Here is a 12,427-nt window from a genome sequence, read left to right as displayed (position 1 = left end):
ATTCTTGCCTCATATGTGGTTGCTGTGTTAGTTCATTCTTACTTATTGCTTCATTGGGACCTTTCTCTTGAAAAAAAATGAAGAATGATAAACCATCCAAAAAGTTATGGAAAAACCTCGTTAATATATCTGTTCTACCATCGCAGTCCATGTGAAAACTCAGAATTTTAATCACATTGACACAATCAGTGCTTTATTATCTTGTACAAAGTTCTGTGTGCTATTTTTGTATATAGCCCTTCGATCATGTGGTTTCATATCTTCAGATCGGAGGTCAACTCTCAATGTTGTCTTTTCATCTCGGGGAAAATATTAGCAGAACTTGTTTTTAATTTGCCATGAAGGTCAGCTTAGGTTGTTTCCTTTAAACCTAACACTCTAGGTGCATTGTACATCACATTAAATTGTTCAGAGTTTGGTGTGGTTAGGGTTACTGTCCTCTGCCCGTTATACTACCAAGTTTGTAGAATTGAGGCTCACATGAGCGGTATCGTTCAAATGTCAGAAATCTGTGTTTGGACAGTGCTGAGATGTGAAAGAAGAACCTACTGCTTGCCTGTGAGGATGCAGCTCTTAGCGTTAGAGCCATCAACAGTAAAGCAATGCTAACATTGTTTGGATTGCTCGCCAGGTACTGTTGCTGTGTGGGACTTACTCAGCCAAAGTCCTCTACTTCGAGTGTCAGGGCCAGATGGAGTATATGCATTACCATACTGTTTGTTTGAGGCCCATGATACCCGGGTCGTCAGCCTGTCATGGTGTCCCTATGGTGAGTTCTCGGACAGTCTCTGAGTTTATAATGTGAGATTTTTATTCCCGTTGTGCCTTGACTCTTCAAAGTATTGCATTACTCGGTTTGCTGTTATTTGGTTTGATCACTGGGCATATTCTGAGGCTAACACTGCATCCAGTGTGGGATATTAAGCAGTGCCTGAATAAATCTATGCCATCTGATTGGTGAATCTCCGATCATGAAACATGAATTATTCAAACATTGGCACATGTATGCCCATTTGATAGAACATGGAATCCCTTGCACGCATGGTCGTTGTAAACACAGCTCTTCAGACAATGTGGTCGATGCTACTGATAAACACGAAACATTGCTTCCTTTTGTAAGAGACGGAGAAGTTTTTCAAGTCCTCAGTTTCTTAACATGCAAATTGAATATGCTGTCAAGCAATAGGAATTTTTGAATAAGTTGACATGTCTACATTTTCACTAACTGATTTGAAACTGTCAGGACAATTTTCTTGTGCCGATTTAAACCAGAGTGAGGAGGGTAATCCGTGAGTGTGGAAGTTAGAACTCAGGCATTGTTCAAAATAAATAATGAATCTTGCATAATCATGCAATGGAGAGAATTATTTCAGATGGAATAACAGACAGAATGTTCCATTCCATTTTGCTTTGCCTTGTGGAATGGAAGAATCCTTCTATCACCCTCAAGAATGAAATTTTTGTTACCACTGCATAAATGTGAAGCAGGCGTTGACCATGGTTGTAGATAGATTCGGATAACTCTGCCTGACATGGCCTCTGATTGACATGAAATACTAGACTGAGGTACTTGAACATTGAAATCAACAGACAGTGGAGCCAACTCCTAGGGTATTGTATAGAAGTGCCCCAGTAGTGCATATGAGCGAAACAACCAGTCGGGACACTCATTTAGAAAACATACTCAGTTGGTCCACTTTCTTTAATTTGGCCGACCGTAAGATGACATCCCATGTAATTGTTATGTATTATATACTTGCATCTTGACTTTATTTAACGTCTTCATAGATGCCAACTTTGTTGCCACAGCTTCATTTGATCGCTGTGTCAAGTTCTGGGATGTACGCACACCCGAGGTAGCGTTGGCTAGTTATTTACATGGTCCGTATACCAGCTGTAAGTGGATGAACTACTTCAATGTTGTTGCTGCCTCCCATGACTGCTCCAGGTAATTTGCATCTTCTGAGAAAAGCACTTCTTGGAAATAAGAGTCCATAAAATCTTGTCAAGATAAAATGTGTGTAGACAAACTCTATTTTGTTTTATTTCTTTCTTTAATGCATGTTGTTGCTCGTCAGCGCAACCATCCCTGAAGGTCACCCTGTCAGTTAGACCTTCAGAATTACTGAGGTGTGTCAGTACTTCAATATAGATGAGAGAGATGTAAGAGAAAAAAATCTGGGAAGTTTGGTTGTTTGGTCGGTCTATTAAAAAGGATCATGTGATTTGTGTCACTTTGAATATTGGAGAATGCTCTTGCCTTTTTCCAGAAATGTAACTGGCAAGTGAACACAGACATGGAAACTGAGCTGGGTCAACTGGATATTTCGTCCGAAAATTAGTTCTCTTTTTGGGTCGTCTGATTTGGAAGAGCCTTTTAGATTTGCTGGAGATACAGCAGAAGACTTCATCTCTGTGCATTAAAAAATTTGGCCAGCAATTTCTTTAATAATGTGTAATGGAATTTTCTTAGGAATGTAGTGACCATGAAACAGGGTTCAGTTTATTGAAACTTAGGAGACAAACCGCTCACCTGCAGGTAGTAGGAGTGGTTTAAAGTCAAATCCCAGAAGGCCAATGGGGTGGTTGTCATGGCGAGCTGGAATTTGTAGGAAATGATACTCACAGTTTTCCTCAATGCTTGTCATGGTTTCATGAGAAACTTGCGAGCCTTTCTCTGTTTTCATTGTTCACTGTACATTTACCCAACCCAACAAAAGTCACCAGGGCAACTTTTGAGCAAAAGGCCATTAAGAGAAACTTATGCTGAGTAAATCAATTTAAACACTCAGCATTTTTCACCCGCATACCATTCATTTTTATCCAGACTCCATAAACAGACTTCATCTAAACAAAGAATGCAGCATGCTCTTTGTAGTGTAAAAAAAAAGAAAAAAACTACCCAACTAGCGATACGAATCACTATGCAGAATCATGTTACAAATAGTGTATAGGCAGAGGCACTCACTCATATGTCAGAATTATGTTGCCTTTTTACATAGTGGCATTCTGAACAGAGCCTCTTGCTACTTCACTGAGGGAAAGGTGACAGAGATTGGTCAGAAGAGACTCTTCACATCAAAGAGTACATGCTGGGTAGGTCTTGAGATTAAGCACTTCACATGATGGACTATATGCTGGGTATTCAGATTAAGCACTTCACATGATGGACTACATGCTGAGTGGGTATTGAGATTAAGCACTTCACATGATGGACTACATGCTGGGTGGGTATTCACATTAAGCACTTCACATGATGGACTACATGCTGGGTGGGTATTCACATTAAGCACTTCACATGATGGACTACATGCTGGGTGGGTATTAAAGATTAAGCACTTCACATGATGGACTACATGCTGGGTGGGTATTGAGATTAAGCACTTCACATGATGGACTACATGCTGGGTGGGTATTGAGATTAAGCACTTCACATGATGGACGACATGCTGGGTGGGTATTGACATACACTGTAGCACTTCACATCACGGACTACATGCATGGGTATTGGGTTTAAGTACTTCCTCAGTATCTGTCTTCAGATCGATGAAACTATCATGTCATTTATTCTACTTGCATGCAAATATGCATTGGAAAGGACAGCTTTGGACCTGTGTTTTAGGGATATTACGTTTCCCATGATTTTAGTAGTCTACTGAGTGTTCATGAGTGCAGCAGTAAACATGAAAATATTCTCACACATGCACAAAATTATGCACACCCATGGGACACTTGATTTTATGCAGTGCCTGGATAAATCTTCATGTAAAAATTGTCATTTTTCCTTCTTGAATCCCGCATAAAATTCACCTAAAATTTGTCCAGTTTGGAGCGAGTTAGTGCTTCAACAGATTTTTTAGTGGATCCTGCTGATTCCTCCAAAAGTTTGGCATTTTTTTGCTTCTTTGCATGAGCAACCCTTAACTTCACATGCTAGTTCAGAAATGTTTTCATGTGTAGGATATTGTGTTTCATGGAAACGGCCCTTCTATGCCATGGATAGTGCCACTATGCATGCACTTCCCAGGTACTAATTACTAGGCACTGAGAATGGAACATATTTTTTGTTGTGAGGGTAAGTGCCCTAATTTATGACACATGATCACTAATCTACCTATCGCACGATGGGAAATAGGTGTCATATAAATCATCCATTAGTCATCAAGTTACAAATCTGTTTCATTTCTGAGACATTGCTTGCATTCATGGTGATGCAACCACAATTGTATCACATTGGCTGTGGGCCACTTACAAAATCAATGATCGTTGTCTGCCAGGAGACATCAAAAAGATGGGATAAGCTTAGTCAATTCATTGCAGGAAAAATACAATTATTAAGGAAACTCTTCAAGTCAAATCCGACAAAATGTAGTCGTGTTGCCGCCTTCATTCCAAATTATTAGAACGTGCGTCTGATTCACTAAATATTTTTTCCATCAGTGTTGCCCGAGGGTCCTATTGCTAGGGTGTATACATGTACATCTTCGTGCAAATAATTTTGGGGAGGATTTTTACCCGAGCAATGATTCGGTACATGCAAGTTTTCACACAGCAAGGCTGAATTTTGATGATGCCATTTTAATATAACCCCACGTGCAGAATGTTGATTACTCGGACTGGTTAAACTCCCTGCTCTTGTGCAGCGACAGCGGAGATGTCCTTTTCCTCGTACTACCAAAACTGGACAAGTGTGCAAAGAAGGACGATCGTAAACGGCGAACGTGGGTGAGTGAGCGACAGGGTTTCAGGTGATATTGGGAGATTTTTTTTAGTATTGGAACTGGAAGCCAAGATTTTCTGCCAAAACAAAATACCCTTCCATGCAGGCAAAATTACTTCCATCTCTTTACTGGTTCATGAACTTGTAACAAAATCACGTGGCTGTTTGTTGAAATTGTTAATTTGTTCCAGGTACTGGGTCATTTTCTAACTCATTTATTTGCATTGCAGCGTTTTAAACATCTCTATATTTTACTATGAAATTGTCTGACATTTTCCCCATTTATATTACACGTTTTGCCATCCGTATGTCATGTACATGTAGCTTGCGGCAAATTGTCTTGTTCTGTCGCAGGAAATTTTCATCTTGGAAAATATTAAGAGACAAAACTGTGCCACCTTTTGGCGAGCTGCAGACATATGTGAGCTAACGTAATATCAATTTCTATAATGTACCCGGTATGTACATACATGTATGTACAATTAAATACTAAGTTTTTATCAGTAGCAGAACCTCATGTACATGTAGGATCATTGAATTGAGGTGTATTTTGCATATTGAATGAGGAAATTTTACCCATGTGACACAATCACACCTGCTGACAGGTGCTATGTTGACTGTATGCCAAGAAGTCCATAAAAAGCAAAGTTTTACCTTACGTGGCTGTCATGTACCCTGCCTGTAGTGAACATTGTACAGACATACATTGTGTGGCAGACTATATCTTAACACAAGTCTGGAGAAGTTCACTGGTGTGCTAGGTACTTTGAGGATGAAAGTACTCTTGAACATACCCTGTAGGTCCATGTACTTCAAAATCCTATATATTCATGAAGTAACAGAACACCCATACATCCAGAACAGAGATCATGCAGAACAGAGGAACACATTTGATGTATTTTTGTTCCTGTTTGCAGCTGGTGTACAGCACAACTATTCATCAGGCTTCACCCTCTGCTGAGACTCCTCCAAGTGAGTGCACAGTCGTCACAGCCAGTGTAGAGAGTGTGGCAAAGTCATCCCGTCCTAGTGGTGAGCTACCGTCCACATCGAGCCCTTCGGATGTACAGACATCACAGCACACCACAGGATGCAGCACAGCTCCCAACCAACTCTTAGCCGACAGTGCAAATGCTGAGCACGTAAATGACCATGGGAGTACTACTCAGGAAGAACGGACATCACCGGAGCAAGCCAAGTTTGCAGTTTCAGCTAGTTCAGATTCACAGTCTGTAGAACCCCACCGGGATGAGAGTCTCGTGAACCTCCATCGGAATGCAAACTCTGTACGCACGCATACTGGACGAGAGGTGGAACGCAGAGTCCAAGAAGATGGGCATCAACCCTCCAAACCACAAAAACTGGACGGTACAGATGTCCTCACAGAAGACAATAGATTGTCCACGAATCACGAGACTCGCAGAATGAGGACTGAAGATGCCGGAGCGTCATCCAGTGCTGCACAATTAATTAACCGTCTTGTCAGTGTGATTGCCACTGCAGAAAATTGTACAGCACAAAATGAGCAAGAGCGTGGGTTGATGACTGCTGCATGCCAAGACCACCAAGACCCTGACGTGATCCAGCATCAGGGACGTGAACATGGTAGGAACCAAGGACCTGAACCTGTCAGGAATTTGGAACCTGAAACCGTTATAAAAAAAGAACCTGAAATGATTTCACATGATACCTGGTGCAGTGTTACCCACAGTGCCACACACTCCATTCCCGTCAGTTGTGAACCAGCGTCTGATGCTGCACACAGTGAGCAGCATTCACCTGTCGCTGAGAGTGGAACAACATGGAGAAGGCCAACAGCATCCTCTGCTGACAGTGTCCATATCTCTTTCAAAGATGCACCGATGGTGAGTAGATAGACCTGACTAGCAATTTCCGTGAGGCTAGGCTTTCAATGAAAGCAAAATAAACAGTCGTGAAAAATGTCAGGATCTGCAGAAAATGGTTCTGAATCCTCGTCAGGACACAATGCACCGGCACTTTAGATTAAAATGATGAATTTGTCATTAAGGATAGAAGAATGCTCGAAAGTGGCTAGTAATGCAGCTCTTCACTGAACTGTTTATTGTTCCCAATGTATATTAGATTTCATTCTATTCTACCTCCAGAAAATATTTCAACATATTATGACATCTACATGTATTTAAATCATTATTTCAGTAACTTTCCCAACAGACATGGAATGCTGACTTTCCAAATTTGGAGGGAAAAATTCCCCTCATTTATCTATTTATTGATTTACACTATTCCTGGAGGCAAGCATAGTTTGTCGGTATTAGTTTCAAATCTGGTCTGCAGACATAGCAGTATCAATACCAAAAAGGGTTCACTTTCCAACCAAAGAGGAAACCCACAGGGAATTGGAGGAAAGAAACAAACAAATTGTATGCGGTATTACACTGGTTCAGTTACACATAAAATGAAGCCTTCCCTCGGGAAACTCGATCACATTTCTGGTCCTGGGTGGATCAGACATCAGACCACACACATTCAACACTGACTGGTGTCTTTTACGTTTTGGGCGCAGGATGATTTCAGTAATGAGGATTGGTTGAAGGCAAGCCGTGCAGCTAGTTCTGACACCGACACCACGTCGTCGTGTGATGGCTGTAATCAGCCTATGTCTGTAGCAGTCCACAGGGTGAGTTACAGGGACCCACTGACCTCTCGGTGTTTGTACTGAGAAGGTACTGAAAAGAGTTTGGTTAGTTTCAACCCTCGACATACGGTAATGTAACAAGCGTTGCACACTTGGTACCGTCTTACAGTTTCTAGAAAGATTCCCAAGCTTACGTACTGTACTCAAACCCACACCCTCCTGTTCAGTTGTGCAGACATCGTAACCACTCAACCACTGAGCTTGTTGTAGTTAGGTGATACATTCAAATCCAGCACAGAATCGCTAGAACTCCCTAATTTTGATGGAAACCTTGCCAAAGGGGAATAGTCACCTCAGAAATGGGTTTCATATTGCATTTTAAGGTGTTATTACTATCTGACAGTCTAGGGATTAATGCTGATGTAAATTTCCCTATTCACAAGAATGGGATATTGGTTTTCTTGGGAAAATGTTCAGTGTCATAAATGTTTGATGATCTTTTAAGTTTTGGTGGGTTTGGAAGTCCAAACCTCCCCTTGACAGCAGAAGAATTGGAATGTACCAAAGGAACACAAGGGACGACATGATCACTTTTTCTTAATTGAGCCTGATGTTTCTTTTATTACCAGCCACTATTTTGACAAGAAGAGGATCACTTGTACCATTTGTAAGGATTCTCCATGCAAAATGACAAAATACGCCAGGGGGCCTGTACCCTGTGTTGAAGGCATGCCACTGATCCAAGCATTCATGGAAAACAGTGAAAGACCCACTTCACACGGCACTTTAATTTGGGATTTTATCCGCAACGACTGTTGACAAGCTGTTTATGAAATACCTGAAATGAATCATCTTGCTTCACTGTGTGTGGTTGCTTCTCAGGCATGTTTCAACCCCAACCTGGGCACTCATACATGGATCTTAAGTGGCGGGCAGACTGGCATCGTCAGGGCTCACAGCCTCAAGGCCTTGCAGTTGAAGACAGCCATCAATAAAATTAGAGACCGTGCAGGAGGGAAAAATAGTTTGTTTCATTCAGTCACTTTTAATTCAAGTATTTCCTTATAACTTGTCTAATTTATTGCCAGTTTTCACCACAAATTTTCATGCGAGCCTGTTTTGCATCAGGGTACACGACTTATTGTCTCCTAGACAAAATGAAGTATGACATGTCCAAACATTGATTCCGTTACCAGTGCTTTCCACAGAGGTACACATACATGTATGGCACATGTACATTCAAATTTGTCAACCTTTTAGAGGCTACAAATCGAGCAGACATCAGTCGTAATGTTTTCCTCCACAAAGTTGCCTACTTCCTAATCGCGAGTCATGCTCCAATTGAGAGTTTCTACAAATGCAGGTCTCGATTTCAAACTGTATATTGATGCGATTGGGGCTGATTAAGGCTGGTTCATACTTAAGGGGAATGCAAATGTGAACCAGATTTGACGTCATGTATTTGTTTGCAGCGAAACTCATGAGAGTTACATCCAACTTTTGTAATTTCCTGTTCACTTCTGTGCAAAGTACATAAGCCAGCCTGTAGAAAGTATGTATTACAGAGACTATCCAGATTGAAATCCATTGCCAAACAGCCAATTAATTACCTTGATTTGTGTGGTTTTGTAGGTAATTCGAGTGGTTGTTACTACAGTTACGGAGGAAAAACATAACATCAGGCCGTACACAGTCCACTGAATTGTTTCTAATGTCCATATTAAACCAACTGAGAGGGGTGTCCAAAAGCCATCTTTGAATTGTAATTGATGACTGTGAAAATGAACAAAACAGAATGTACAAAATGAACCGAGAGGGCAGGACCAAAATCATGAGTGCAGAAAAGAAAGCTGAATAGTGCAGTTAGGTAAAGGAAAGCCCAGTAATGAACAATGTTGAAAAATCTCCATGAATTTGAATGCTTGTTGAGGAATAGGACAGAATTCTCACTGAAATTGAGCAATACAACCAATAAAGGGTGTCAGAAGCAAAAACTGGACACCAGGATTTCATACTGTAACTACCAAGATTTTCGTGAAGGGTACAGTCGATAAAGCAGTGTAAATAGAATTGTTTGGGGGTAACCCCACAGAAAAAAAATTGGATGAGGTCCAGGGACGTGAGCTGGCCATGTTTTTGGTGATTAATGCAATAGTCCTCGTGTTTGAGAGCTTCCAAACTCTGTCTCTCAAGGTCAAGCTACTATAAGGAGGTGTCCCCCCATCCTCCGTCCAGCATATCCCAGGGATGCTTGGTTTTTTTTTTCCCTTTTCGACCACTTTTCAAGCTTTTACAAGGCTGATTTATGCTCTGGACAAGAACATGATGAGAGGCATCCCTGGTTTTCTTTCAAAAACTACATCCTGTCTGCTCTGATAATTTTTTGAAACGTGCAGCAAGAAAAAGCTTTTTTTTGTCCCAGGTGTTTGAATATACACATCTCTTTGAATCTGTGTAAAAGTATCTATCACATCCCTGACTGTTTCTCACGAACAATGTCTGTTGTGGTATCACTGATTCAGATGGTTGATGTCCGATGAAAGGGGAGAGAAGATGCTTCCAAGTAAAGTCTTACGGAAAATTTATTTATTTGGCACCGAATTTTTCAATCTGAAATCTTGGTTTGCCCATTTTGGGTATTTTGCTGTGCATATATAGGAAAAGATGTTTGAAAGTTAGAAAACGCTAGTTAAATCACATACATGTGATCTTTTGCTACACAAAGACGGGTAATTTTCAGTCGGTTCAACACATTGGAAGTTTTTCACGGAATGTTTCAATCTGCTGACTGTAAGTCTAGTCAAGTACTTGGTTACAATGGAGGAAGTGTAATGTAACGAGAAGGGTTAACAGTAATTTGTAGGGATTTGGACAGGAAAAAACATGGGCTTGCCTTTCCCCCCTAAAGTGTTGAATTTAACACTTTCTCAGCATGTGATCGATCTTTTTCACACGTTCTGTGATTTTCACCTCAAGTCTATCATTGGTTTTACTTAAATACACCTCACTCGTAAATCCCCTCAGGGCTCAAATGGTTTAAATGAAGGCCATGCATTTACTGACAGGAAATTAGTGTCACCTTTTCCCTCTGTACTGTCTTCCCCTTATATCGTTGACTCTTTCTGTGGGCACTGTTGAATTCCGGTCAGAGATTTGTTTAACTCATCATTTACAAGAATTGGGCGTTTATACATTGTCACGTATCATCAAAGTTATTTGTCAGCAGAGCTATGGTTCGACTTTGTTAATGTTGGATATGGCTACCAGCAGAATGGTGGAAATTTAATTCACAGGTCATTTGGCTTTTTGTGATTAGTGGGTTTACATGAAGTTACAATCACATTCTTATGAATGATTGCCTGCTGCATGCTTGAAACCTTAGTACATGTGTTTGTAACTTGTATTTTGTTTTAATTACAATTTCATATTAATGTATAAAGATATCGTTTTTTATTCAGCAAATAAATTATTTTGTTTATGAGATGCCTCGTTATCTGCATCCATGTCATCCAGTTCTTTGTTGCTGAAAAATAATCCATCTCCGTCTCAGGCGTCTGAGGAGCTCACAGGCATGTCATGATTTTTTTTCCCGGTTTCCGCAGATGTAGAGTTTATAAAATATCCACAGCATGTCTGGGTTTGCATTCATTACCGCTCCATACGGCCCTGTTTGGTAGGCCTTTCACTGAGCTCGGTCCGTGGCTCAGCACACCTAGGCCGCGTACGCTGTGGTAGCTTGCGCCCAACGCAGAAAGTGCCACGCACCGAAGATCTACCACGTTATGTATCTTAGGTGGAAAGGCTTGCGGTAGCACCATGCGAAGGAATATATCTCTTATGAGTATGTGTGGTTCTGAAAAGACCCGGGAGCTGGTGCTACCGCAAGCCTTTCCACCTATTGCTGTCTTTCACCATGAATAGCCTGAAATTCCATTTGGTTATGTATTTCTAACTCTCAACTTTTTTACCTGGCGCCATATTTCTGCCAACGTTGATAAATGTATGTTCCATGTCTTTTAAACGACAATCTCTTTTAAACGACTTAACTTGTTTGAACCACTCATAGCTTTAACTATCTCGTTTTTGAAACACGAGCGTGATGCGACGCCACTTGCAAAACGCTTCTACTTCGACGTTTCCCTGCTTAGCCTACTGTGATCATTAGGTCACAGAAGGCTAAGCAGGGAAACGGTAACAATACATTAGTATTGTTACTAGGAAAACACTGAGTTTAGAGTAAGTTTGGGCTGAGTTTCAAATGGGGTTATCACCAGACTGGGGGAACAGCAGCGTTGTAATCGCAGTGTCACAATTTGACAAAAAGTCTACAGGAGAAAAGCATTTGGCCGAAAACCTTTGCTAGAGAAATTTACTTTTGACACATTTTGTGGTAGTCAAAAAATATCAATTGATCTTGTAATTACCTTTGCACTTTATCCAGTGTTCACGTTCGCCACTTTGTTGGCACAATTTGGCAGTAGGCCTACGGTTGGTAGGCCTACTCGAAAAGCAGTGGCATGTAGGGTGAAAGTTTGGAGGAGACCCAGCAGGGTGCACACATTTTTAAGCCAGATTTTCACAAATCCAAACTGTGAATACTAACGTCACTATTTGCGACGGGAAATAGAGACGTGACCTCTTGGACGGGAATACTGACGTCAGTATTCACTATTTGGGATGTCCGTTGAAAGTCACCGTAGGTGATCCACCGTGAGGTACGCCACGTTAAGTAATGGCAGGCAGATTATCGACCAAAGTGTTTCCTGGTGAGAAGCATTTTTTAGACAGCAGGCTGTAGACATATTTGAATCAAAATTGTAACACACTCTAAAAATTCCCAAGAATGGTAAGCTTCTATATTCTTAAACAAAAACTGTGTGGCATGAAATGTCACTAAAATTACACGCAAGTCCTATAAGTAACAAAGTGAAGAAAAAATACACTACGAACCAAACTTCTTGATACACTGCCGTTTTATTGAACGTAAAATCCTTCTCGTACACTGCTTGAATTTGAACACCATTGTACCTGGTTTATAAACCCACCCTCTATGTAATTATTGTAGTGTGAATGCAATTGCTCATGTGCAT

General features: G+C 40.9%; 1 protein-coding gene across 1 annotated transcript in view; it reads left to right on the top strand.

The window, feature by feature from the left end:
• The window catches only part of gtf3c2 (general transcription factor IIIC subunit 2), a 29,991-nt gene extending 19,171 nt beyond the window's left edge, over positions 1-10,820 (top strand). Inside the window, exons 18-24 of the mRNA XM_022247899.2 lie at positions 632-769; positions 1,789-1,948; positions 3,003-3,096; positions 4,600-4,725; positions 5,638-6,585; positions 7,266-7,379; positions 8,220-10,820. Coding sequence (XP_022103591.2) covers positions 632-769; positions 1,789-1,948; positions 3,003-3,096; positions 4,600-4,725; positions 5,638-6,585; positions 7,266-7,379; positions 8,220-8,405 — 1,766 coding nt within the window. The 3' untranslated portion in view covers positions 8,406-10,820. The remainder of the gene's footprint in view (positions 1-631; positions 770-1,788; positions 1,949-3,002; positions 3,097-4,599; positions 4,726-5,637; positions 6,586-7,265; positions 7,380-8,219) is intronic.
• The last annotated feature ends 1,607 nt before the right edge of the window (positions 10,821-12,427 follow it).

This window comes from Acanthaster planci, linkage group LG02 (genome assembly GCF_054643075.1).
Source record: "Acanthaster planci isolate LZ-2023a linkage group LG02, COTS_SCS, whole genome shotgun sequence".
Taxonomy (NCBI): Eukaryota; Metazoa; Echinodermata; class Asteroidea; order Valvatida; family Acanthasteridae; genus Acanthaster; species Acanthaster planci.
Note: the sequence above shows the minus strand (reverse complement) of the source record. Positions and strands in the feature narration are given on the sequence as shown.